The 12454-nt window shown below is 40.7% G+C and overlaps 1 protein-coding gene across 5 annotated transcripts in view; it reads right to left on the reverse strand.

Annotated features, from left to right (window-relative positions):
- Positions 1-12454, reverse strand: part of ZNF385B (zinc finger protein 385B) — a 384342-nt gene that overhangs the window by 106854 nt on the left and 265034 nt on the right. Inside the window, exon 1 of one of the 5 annotated variants that reach the window (XM_075829531.1) lies at positions 11488-11537. The exons of 3 other annotated variants lie outside the window; for them this stretch is intronic. Coding sequence is in view for 1 of the 2 variants with exons in the window: in XM_075829529.1 (XP_075685644.1) it covers positions 719-776 (58 nt within the window). In the remaining variant the exon portion in view is untranslated. Of the gene's footprint in view, positions 1-718; positions 829-11487; positions 11538-12454 lie in introns of those variants that run through there. One more of the 5 variants, XM_075829529.1, reaches the window with a different exon arrangement.

Raw genomic sequence — 12454 nt, forward strand, 5'->3', positions numbered from 1 at the left:
ATTTCAATGGTAAGGCTTCCATTGCTAATGGTTTCTGTTTGTCTCCGTTCCGTAAGGTTTCCATTTTTCGGCGGAATCAATAGCTCAGTCGACTTTACTGTAGCTCATGTGTTTGCATTTTCTATGCTAAGTCTTAGACTTCATTCAGACCTTTCTAGGGTAAACTTGTTGAAGAGATTTCTGAGGTCAAGTTCAGGAAAGTATATTTTTGACGGAATCAATAGCGCAGTTGACAGCGCTATTGATTCTGTCAAAAAACAGAAACCTTTACAGAACGGAGACAAATGGAAACAATTAGCAACAGAAGCGTTAGCATTGAAATCAGTGGTAATGCAAACGGAAACCTATGGTTTCTGTTCATGGGTCGCCCTGACGGAAAGGTCCGACGGAACCCATGAACGGAACCCCAACGCAGATGTGAACGAAACCTTACTTTCTTAATAAATCTTTATAGCTGTTGGAGCTCTATTTTTCTGATACAGAGATCCAAATCTCCAGCATAGACATAGTTAATTGAGAAAATTCTGGCTACGTACTTTTTATTGCTTATGTCCAGTATTCTTAAATCCATATTTTCTATGAGTATTTATTTCTTTCATGTATTTTACAAATAAAAAACAACATAATACACAATAAATGATTTCACATGTCTATTAAAAAGGCTATATGATTGTAAGCTAGATGTAATAAAATCCTACAATGAGAATTTTGCATGTACCTGGGTGTTCAGACGTAACCAGAGACGATAACACCGGAAAAGTAATATCCTGTTTCATGATAATTTCGAGTTGCCTTCACTCCTCGCTTTGATGAAATGTAATGTAGCAGGTACATGAGTGAACAGGTGAGATCGAGGAAGAAAAAAATCAGCCCTCCCCTATTCCTCCTGCTAGTGCGATGTTTCACAATAGCTGTTAACACATTAAAGCTACACAAACCTTCCCCTTGTTTTTGGCTGTAGTACAGAACATTTTCCAAAAAAGGTTTAACGTCACAGATTTTGATTTTGCTTTTTGATGCCACTTGAATATTATATAAAAATTTTATAGAATAGGATTATACAGGAAATTGTGAATTTGGCGTCTTGCTTTGGCCTTTGCACTTTGTGTTTCCTAGTGAAAAGTTGAAGCTTGATGAAACATTAACCAGGTCTTTTAACAGAATCAACAGTATCCGATAATACTTAAATACCGATATATAAAAATAAAAAAAAAGAAACATTCGACACAATGTCAATAGAGTATACTTCTAGTTTGTAGGTTTTCTCTATCAATGTTAAAGAAATGTATACATATTTATAATATTATTAAAGGGGTTGAATGGGATTAAAATAATCTTCTGTTCCCCATAAGGGCTTATTCACACAAACGTGGGGAAATTCGGACGTGAGAAATGGAAGTTTTTCACGTCCGAGTTTCACCCGTGCCGGACCCGTTTTCACGTATCCCCATAGACTTGAGTCTATGGAGGGATCAGTGAAAACAGAAGAAAATAGGACATGTTCTATTTTTCAACGGACCCTTTACACGGTTCATTGAAACAACGGCCTTGTGAACGGCCCCATTGAAATACATACGTCCGTGTGACAGCCGTTGTTTTAGTGGCCGTCACACGGATGTATTCAACGTTCGTGTGACTAAGCCCTAAGGCTGATTCCGCCCGTAGTGTTTTTTTTGCAGTATTTGTTTTTTAAATGCTGTTGCCCGATGTTTGCTGTAAGTCAATATGCAAATATCAGACGCACTACAAACAATGCGTTTTTTTTTGCAATTTATCCTCACTTTTGGTGTGTTTTTTTGGTTCCATAGCTTTTTTTATTTTTTTTACCAAAACGCTGCATGCTCTATGAGTGGAAATTTTTTTGACACATTTTTTAGAAGCTTTCATTGGTAATAAAAAAAAAAATTGAAAAAAAAGACGTAAAAAAACAGACTCTATTTTCTAATCCCATTTAACCCCTTTAAGTCATCATTTCCTCTACAAACAGCAATAAAATTGCAGCAATACATTAGGGGAGATTAAAAATAATCCTTGGTTCTGCCAACTTTATCCAATAAAGTAAAGAGCCAGATTTAAACATTTCCAAATTGCTTTGTTGCCCTTAACAACCAATCACAATGTAAACTGATTGAAAGCTCAGATTGAGTGACTAGTTTTGCAGTTCAGTATTTTACTACTCTTTAGGGCGCAGTCACACATGGCAGCTTCAGTGCGGACATTTCTGCAACTGAAAGTCAATTCCATTTATCTGTGTAGGGTTGTTTTTTGGCAGCAAACACATGGATTTCTGCAACAAATTTTCCGCAAGACTTGCTGTTTTTACACTGTTCCATATAAATGTGGCCAGGCAGTTTACAGTATCTTTTATCTGACGGTGGCATAGAAAATTATAAGCAGCATGACATATAGGAATGGGCGCTGGGAGTGGAGGCAACTACAAATTAATGTATTCCAAGAAAAGGTCAACAAGAATGAATTTGTATATAACTCACCCTCCTCACTATAGTGATGGTCCCCAAGATTAGCACTTGAGAGCTAAAATGTAAAAGATACTATAATTACATAGTTTGAGCATGTCATGTGTTGTATTAAATATGCTGTAACTACCTTTAGCTAGAGACCCCTTCAATTTTCTGAGGAGACAGACCCTCAGATCACTGAGGGATTAGGTTACAGCTGCCCAGAGAAGTCTATAGACAGGGGAGGGGGAGCAGTAGTACTGCAGAAGAATGAAGTATTATAAGTCATTTCTTTATACTCTTGGGGCCACTTCTGTGTTTAACTGCATGTATGAATCCAGCCTAAATGACATTAATTTTCATTAGTGACATCAGTTTTTCTGTCACCCACTACTCACAATCATAAAACAAAAAGAAAACGCAGATTGTGACGGATCTTGCAAAAAATTGGCATTGGTGGAGACCGACGCAGATAGATGCTCTGAAAAAAAAAAGTATGAATGCACCCTTAAATACTTGGCATATAACAACCACCTTCATGTTTTGCTGCTTGTTGTTAACCACCCATTCAATTATTTCATCAGTTTTGGGAACACATTCAGTAGCGACTTGTGAATGTTACATAATAAAATATGTTTTCTATTTTACAGTAGCTGTAAACTTTCTCTAACAATTTATCACATACAGTTTCATACAGACACTTTCTGTGCCAATGCTAAAATCTGACTGCAATAATTCTTACAGTGGCGTTCACTCTCTTATCTCTGCTTTTGAGGAACTTTACAGAATTTTTTTTAGGAATTATTTCATGTAATTCATAATGATGAATACGATTAATTTCCATCTTTAGATGGAAATGGTCAGACACTGGGCATCAAAAGTGGAGCAGCATGTGGACCACTAAGGGCGGGTTCACACATGGCGGAATTGCACTTAAATTCCGCTGCGGACACTCCGCAGCGTTAATCCGCAGCGGAGCCGTTTCTACATTGACTTTCACTTTAATTTAGCAGTGTTCGTTTACACGATGCGTACAATTCCGCTGCGGAGCATAGGCTGCGGAGCGGAATTTGGTGTCCGCAGCATGCTCTGTCTGTTGCGGAGCAGTGGCGGACTCATGGCGGAATTTCTCCATTGACTTCAATGGAGATTCAAAGTTCCGCAATGAAGTCCGCAGCTGTCATGCACATGTCATGTGTGCTGCGGATGCGTCTTGCTTTTTTTACTTGACATTTCTTCATTCTGGCTGGACCTATGTATTTCTAGGTCTACAGCCAGACTGAGGAAGTCAATGGGGCTCCCGTAATGACGGGAGCGTTGCTAGGAGACGTCTGTAAATAGTCACTGTCCAGGGTGCTGAAAGAGTTAAGCGATCGGCAGTAACTGTTTCTGCACCCGGGACAGTGACTACCGATCCCAATATACATGTATCTGTAAAAAAAAATGAAGTTCGTACTTACCGAGAACTCCCTGTTTCTGTCTCCAGTCCGGCCTCCCAGGATGACGTTTCAGTGTAAGTGACGGCTGCAGCCAATCACAGGCCAAGCACAGGCTGCAGCGGTCACATGGACTGCCGCGTCATCCAGGGAGGTCGGGCTGGATGCCGAAGGAGGGACGCGTCATAAAGACAACGGCCGGTAAGTATGAATTTCTTTTACTTTCACTAGGGAAAGTGCTGTCCCTTCTCTCTATCCTGCACTGATAGGGAGAAGGGAAGCACTTTTCCCGCAGTCCGCAGCAGCTAGTCCGCATCAATTTTCTGCACATTTTGTGCAGATCCGCAGCCGTAATCCGCAACCCGGATTAGGTGCGGCATTGATGCGGACAGTTGCGGAGGAATTCCGCCATGTGTGGTCATGCCCTAACAGAATGTCCAAGTTCTCCAAAAACACAGACAACATGTTCAACATGGCTATAATTGAAGATTATAGGGCTTTAAAGGTGTTGTCCAGTCCCCAAAAATATTTGATCGGTCGGAGTCCGACTACCGACACCCCCGCTGATCAGTTGTCTTAAAGGGGCCGCAGCGCTCGTAGGGGCGCTGCTTCCGCTTATTAAGTGAATGGCAGAAGGCTATAATACTGTGAACCGCCGCTACAAGTGTGTCGGCAATTCACAGTATGAGCAGTAAAGGCCCCTTCGAAACAGCTCATCAACTGGAGTGACGGGAGTCCGACCCCGACCGATAATATATTGAAGGCCTATTCTGGGGACTGGGGACTAGACAACCGCTTTAAGGACTTCAAACTGAGATTAAACAGGTTCAATTTACCCACATAAATGTTACATTTTATTGCTCTTGCAACGTGACCTAAACCTTCAGATTAGATGTAGTTTTAGGTTACAAACAACACATTAACATGGACAAACCAGGTGCTTTAATAAGAGATGGAAAATAGATTTATTTTTAAAAAATATATATTTAAAAAAAAATCTTTGAATATTACTTGGTTCTAGAGGACATGTACATTATAATCTTAATATATATGTCAGTTAACAGCCATCTATGTGATCACAACAAACAAAACATAGATGAGCAAAAGACATGAGGGTCAATGTTTAATGAATGGAAATTTGACATCCCACACATATATTTTGCCCCGGCAGGAATACATTAGTGCCCTGATTTGACAGCACTTAGTGAATCTGGACATAAGTGAGTAAAGGTCATTAGAAGATGTTACCAGAATAAACATTTCAATGCCTTTTTAGCATTGTCAGGTTGTATTAATAGCATTAGAGTGTAAAAGTGCTCAGTCAGGCACATCGCAGATCAGATGACAATGGTGTCTCTTATCCAACATTCCTGGAAGGAGAGAAATAAAAAACCAGCAACTCAACACAGAAACAGAATTCAAGAACTGATGCTGCATCACAAAGATACCTCTACTTCAGTGATCATCAGACCTTGATATATTACTCATGTCAATATATATTATATAAAGAAAAAGAAAGAAGAAATAGGAGGTTGCAACGGAGTTACACACTATCGCCTTAACAGCTGGACATTATACTCTGGGGCGTAGCTATAAGGGGTGGAAAAGTACCAGTCGCACTCCGGTCATGGTGCCAGGGAGGACCGAAAGGACCCTCTACCACAGCAGTAAACACTAGTATTACAAATGGCACATAGTAAGTGGGGGGATCAGACACAGATCAGCCTCTGTGTTGGCAGCGGACTACCATGAATCTGTTAAGTAAGAGTCAGTGCTTATTTAAAAAAGCCTCAAACTCATTTATATTACTAACCCTATAATACTGGTTCCTTAATAAAAATCTATGGAAATGTATTTCTTAAAGGGGTATTTCAGGCTCCAGAATTTTTCACCTATCCACTGTTTCTATCAGATCTACAGACTTTGAATGGAGCGGCATTGCACATACCCGGCCTCCACTCCATTCAAACTCCTCCCAGCCGCTGTCTTGTGCATGGGAGAATGGGGGACCGGGTTCTAGCCATCGTTGGGGTCCCAGCATTTAGATCCACTGATCTAACATTTATTACCTATTCAGTGGATAGGTGAAAACTGCTGGAGGAGTAAATATTTCTATAACACTTCTAATCTACTTTAATCTACTATAAATATTACAGCAATTATTAGATGATAAAATAATACTATGTGTAATGAAAAAACTCTAGTGAAAATTTCAGGAATATTAGATATGTAGGGCTAAAGTTAGAGTTGAAGACTACTGAGCAAGCTATAAGAAAGTATATTACAACAAGTGACGTGACTTAAATGTACACCTTTGAAAACATTTGAATGAAAATGTATATCAGTGTGATTGGTGTAATTTTTTTATTACTTTTCATAAAAAATTATATTTTTGAGATACAGCTGCTTTGTATGCTGTGTACAGAGCAGCTGTTTCTAGCGCTGAAACCTGTATCTGTCAGGTCAGCGGCACTGACGGGTTCAGTGTCCACAGTTCCAGCGTGTCTCTGGCATGTGTGTTTTCAAAGGTGTATATAGCCTTTAAGACATCATGGTTTAATGTTCTGAGATGAAGCTATGGGGATTCTTTCCTTTTTGACTGCATTTTGGTGCATTAGAAGACGTCTCTAAATGAATGAATAGATTGCATTCTAAAAGTGCTCTGATGTCATCTCCCCTTGGTTCAGATCAGAGAACCTCTCCCTGTAGGTTTTCTCCATACTAACGCTGCAAGCAGCTAATTTTAGGCCGGGTTCCCACGGCTAGGTTATGCTGCGTCAAAATTGCACAGCATATCCGACCTGGAACCCGCAGCACCTTCCGTCCGAAAAACCGCACCATGTTGTGACGGAAAAACATCCCTCTCTTCTGCACGTAGTCCGGCCTCCTAATATGATGTTTCAGGCCATGTGACGCTGCAGCCTGTGATTGGCTGCAATGGTCACATCGAATGAAACGTCATCCCAGGAGGCCGGACTGCAGCGAAAAGGAGAGCGTTCTGTGTAAGTATGAAATATGCGATGCCGCCGCAAAAGTCGCAACACTTGGCTTTCTGTTGCGTCCTTCTGGGATGATGTTTCATCCCAGGAGGCCGGCCTGGAGCAAGAAATACAGACTCCTGGGTAAGCATAAGATTTTTTTTTTTTTCTGAGTTGCATTTTTTGTGGAAGAATCGCTGCTAACCTGCCGCAAAAAAAATGCAAAAACGGCTATTTGTTGCAGGTTTTACCGCCCCTTTGAATTCAATGGGGAAAACCTGCAACAAATAAGCAGCGTTTACACAAATACTGGTGTGGAATAAAATTCCATACCGAAGGTCAATTTCTGAGCGTTTTTCCCGCTCAGTATTTACGCAGCGTGAGGATGAGATTTGTTTTAACTCATCTACTTTGCTGCTACTATATTTGCTGCAGATTTTCCGCAACAAATTCCATTGCGGAAAATCTGCAGTATTTATGCTTCGTGTGAATTGACCATTACAGTTCTTCCAGAAAAGTCCTTGTTAATTTGGACGGATATATCTCTTGTTTTTTTTTCTATTTCAGACTACAGAAAGATCTAAGATTTAGGTAAAAGGTAATATTATATTTGACATAATTATCTTCTACTCATTTGTGTAAATAGCATCCAATTTTGCTCCAAGCGATGGAAAAAACTTAACATAGCCAATAGGTAGCCTCAGCAGAAACGTAGCAATTCCAGCTGTCAAGTAAATTTATGAGCAGGAACATTAACTACACAAAACCTACCTACCTGTTATCCAACAGTTAACGGTTATCTAGATGGGGAACGTTTACATTGGAGGCCAATGCAATTCATGACATTTTGTAAATGTATCTATAGCGTGTATATAGCGTTAAAATATTTTTGAGCCCTTTGTCAATGCAGAACGTTCATTTGATGAATCAGTCCCTGCCCCTAAGCTTACCCTGTAATTGTCTATCAGGATCAAACATATTCTATAGTATAATGAAAATCCAGTATGTTCTAGTATATTTTTGAAAATGACTCATGTGAACAAAGGAAAAATGTACCAATATAATGTGTAGTAGCAAACTGGCCCGATCATTCTTAAAGCCACTGCACTGCAGATGAGCAATGCTAGCCACTTTCATGCTAAACCAAATGTGTTGTTTTATTCACTTATTCATGCGTCTCCTCTACGTAGATACACACAATTTACAAAAACATCAATTTTGCATCAATGCAGCTGAGGAGGACAGGATGAGCGAAGGAGGACAGCTGAGGAGTACAGGAGGAGCTGAGGAGGACAGGAGGAGCTGAGGAGGACAGCTGAGGAGGACAGGAGGAGCTGAGGATAACAGGAGGACCTGAGGAGGACAGCTGAGGTCGCATCCATATTAAGTGTTGGATCATAAAATAAATCCCAGACAAGATTATTGGGTATTAACTGTAAGCTCGTTCATCACATACACAATATAATAGCCTAGCTATTAATATTGTGTCTAGCACATCATTCACACAAATCTGGTGGTCACTGAGAGTTCTTTCATCTTGATCCATTACCTACTATAGTTAATTTTTTTAATAGCTTTTAAGAATGATTCACTTTTAAAGGGCATTTCCAGACAAAAAGGTTCCCAACTGCAACAATAGGGCATATTAAATAAATATGTTAAAGCAAAGTGCATGTGTCATTGTGACACAGATCATGCAGCAACCATAGTCAAAGGTGACAACCACTGAGGTGTTATCTGAGCTGTCCAAGGGCCTGAATGATATACACATTTTCATTGTGACACGTACACTATATGCACAAAAGTATTGGGACACACCTCTTAATCATTGCATTCAGGTGCTTCATATGGCCCATTGCCCCCGGTGTATAGAATTCAGCACCTAGCCATGTAGTCTGCCTTTACAAACAGTTGTGATAGAATGGGCCATTCCAAAGAGCTCACTGAATACCAGTGTGGTACTGTAATAGGAGGCCATCAATGGAACAAGTCAGTTCATTAGATTTCTTCCCTCCCAGATATTCCACAATCAACTGTTAGGCCTCATGCACACGACCATAGCCATGTGCACGCCCGTGATTTTCGGGTCGGCCTGCAGCGGACTGTCAGCCGCAATCCGCCCGCAAATCGCGGGCAATGCACATTATTTTCAATGAGCCCGGACCGCAGAAGACGGTTGTAATAAGACATGTCCGTTCTTTCTGCGGTGCGGGCTCCTGGGCCATGCACAGACCGTCAAAACTACGGTCGTGTGCATGGCCCCATAGAAATGAATGGACATGGATTTTCGGGGGAATTGCGACCGCAAAAGCAAGTTCGTGTGCATGGGGCCTTAGTGGTATTATTGCAAAATGGAAGCGTTTAGAAACCGCTGCAACTCAGCTACAAAGTGGCAGGTCACGTAAAGTTACAGATCAGCGTCGCGGAGTGCTGAGGCGCATACTGCATAAAAGTCGCCAACGCACTGCTGACTCAATAACTGCAGTTACAAACTTTCTCTGACATTAACATCCGCACAAAAACTGTGCACCGGGAGCTTCATGGCATGGGTTTCCATGGCCAAGCATCTGTGTGCAAGCCTTACATCACCAAGCAAAATGCTAAGCACAATGCCAAGCGTTGGAGGGAGTGGTGTAAAGCCGCCACCACTGGACTCTGGAGCAGTGGAAACGTGTTCTGTGGAGTGATGAATCACGCTTCTCTATCTGGCAGTCTGATGGATTAGTCTGGGTTTGGCAGATGCCAGGAGAATGTTACCTGCCTGAGTGCATTGTGCCAAGTGTAGAGTTTGGCGGAGGAGGGATAATGCTAGGTTGTTTTCAGGGGTTGGCCTCGGCCCCTTAGTTCCAGTAAAGGGAAATCTTATTGCTTCAACACACAAGACATTTTAGACAATTGTATACTTCCAACACTGTGGTAACAGTTTGGGGTTCGGCTCTTTTCTGTTCCAGCATGACTGTGCTCCAGTGCACAAAGAAATGTCCATAAAGACATGGTTGGGTGAGTTTGGTGTGGAAGAATTTGACTGACCCGCATGGAGCCCTGACCTCAACCCCATCCAACACCTTTGCGATTAACTAGAACGGAGATTGTGAGCCCGGCCCTCTCACCCAACATCAGTGTCTGACCTCACAAATGCTCTTCTGGATAAATGGGCAAAAATTCCCACAGACGCTCCAAAATCTCGTAGAAAGCCTTCCCAGAAGAGTGGAAGCTGTTTTAGCTGCAAAAGGGGACCAACTCCATATTAATACCTATGAATTTAGAATGGGGTGTCATAAAAGCTCCTGTAGTTGTAATATATAGGTGTCCAAATACTTTTGTCCATATAGTGTAGTTACACTCTCTTCTTGCTACCTCTTATCCATTGATTTGTCTTAGTAAGTATCAACCCTCACTATGAACCAGTAAGCTCAGGACAAACAATACTGTGGTTTCCATCCATATAGAAGAATGTTTAAAACTTTGTGGCAGTGCATGGCATTGTGAGATGAGAGGAAAAGAAAAAAAATATCAAAGTACAAGTTGAATATATATTTGTAATAAAATTAAACAATCATCAGCAAGCAATAGTGCACCGATCATTGTGATCTATAGGGTCCCTCTAAAGAAATGCTCTTTACAGGGATCACAGGAACATCTACACTTGCGGGATGCAAAAAGAGCATTAAAACCGGCAAAACAAAGCAATTTTCCTCCCATGAGACATCATTATCAGTTTGGCATGTCTTGATAAAACCGGTGCCAATTGACTGCTAGATGACAAAAGCTCCCTCAACTCTAAGGGTATATTCACACACAAACTCAAAAACATCTCACAATACGGAAGTGTTTTCAGGGGAAAACAGCTCCTAATTTTCAGACGTTTTTTATGCCACTCGTGATTTTTGCGCCATTTTTCACGGCCGTTTTTGGAGCTGTTTTCTATAGAGTCTATGAAAAACGGCTCCAAAAACGTCCCAAGAAGTGACAGGCACTTCTTTTTCGCGGCCGTTTTTTTATGCGGCCGTTTTTCAAAATGGCCGCGTAAAAAAACTGCCCATCGGAACAGAACGTCGTTTTCCCCATTGCAATCAATGGCCAGATGTTTCGAGGAGTTCTGCTTCCGATTTTTCGGTTGTTTTTTGACCGTTTATGGCTTGAAAAACGGCCGAAAATAGCCTGTGTGAACATAACGCTTATTCAGAAATTGTATTTTAAAGAACATCTAATATCTATAATCTAATGGTCACTTTTAATGGAAATTTCCTCCTGAGGAAATTTCAACTATGCAACCGCTGAATTATTCTTTGGGGTTGCAGTTTTGATTGTAAAATTGGAATTTGCTAATCTTCTGTAGAGTGTTGTAAATGTTGTAATTACGTTTGCAACCGAGAGCAATTCATGAAAAATAGATATTACTTTAAAAGTAATGTCTTGTGATTTACACAACACACACCATTTATCTTCAAGAGAACCCGGCTTAGTACAGACAAGGGAAATAGGCAAAATAATAAATTCCCTTTCCCATTGCACTGATGTAAAATAATGGTGTGAGTATACGTTGCAATTACATGTGATGAGTTCCTAGTCATCATCCTCATCAATAAGTGCTGAGAAACTTCACATCCTTACCTTGGCTTATAGGATCGTTCACACTCTTGTTATGGCATTGTTTATAGGCTGTTAAATGTAGAGGTAAACACTCTCATCATTTCAGCGCTACTCCTTTGTGATGCTGGGTGCTAGGAGACCGCTGGCTGCCGATAAGTCTGAACAAATCACATGTAATTGCTGACTATCTCTAATTACTGAACGGATCATGTGTGCAGCGTGAATCCAGAGAGAGAAGAACCATTTTTAGAACATCACGGCTTCAAACATGCAATAACAATAGGAGAGCGTTGTTAAAAATAGCCGGCATTATTAGTAGGGAGTTACGGTTACAATGTTGGACTAAACTTAGCCAGCATTCCACTGTAGGAACGAGCGCTGCAAATGACAGATGATTGATAGCTCCAAGCTTTTCAAAAGATTATTATTGATTTACCTCATTCGGGTGGAAATTATTGATTAGATATATATTACTGTAGGCTAAGGTTTTGTTTGGCTAAAATGCAAGAAGGAAGCATATAATAAGTTGAAAATAATATATGAGCAGAGAAAATGGAAATCCATTTGCATGAGGATTAGTGAGATCCCCCCATTAGCTACGGGAAAGGTGAGGGTGGGGGTTTACATTAAAAAGGAGAACATGGGAGATGGAAAAGCCAACACAGTGCCTATCATGAGACCTGTATATTGATTGTATATTGATTGGTCTAGTGTGTGTCCTCTAGGCTGTACTAAAATTTAGATAAAGCTGAGCCGAGTCTGAACTTTTCAGAGTTTGTCTGAGAATTCTTTGGAAAGGTTGGGTGATACCTACAAGGGAGCTGTACAGGACTTTAGTGGGCATATTGGTTTATCACCCAGCAGTCCCACGGACAGATAAACTTAGCGACAGCTGAGTTATTAACAACCTAAATAGATGGGTTTTTGAATAGAAATAAGGATTTAATTTTTTTCCCCATAAAAAACAGTGCCCTTCATATCTATGGGT

The sequence above is a fragment of the Rhinoderma darwinii genome, chromosome 6 (genome assembly GCF_050947455.1).
Source record: "Rhinoderma darwinii isolate aRhiDar2 chromosome 6, aRhiDar2.hap1, whole genome shotgun sequence".
Classification (NCBI taxonomy): Eukaryota; Metazoa; Chordata; class Amphibia; order Anura; family Rhinodermatidae; genus Rhinoderma; species Rhinoderma darwinii.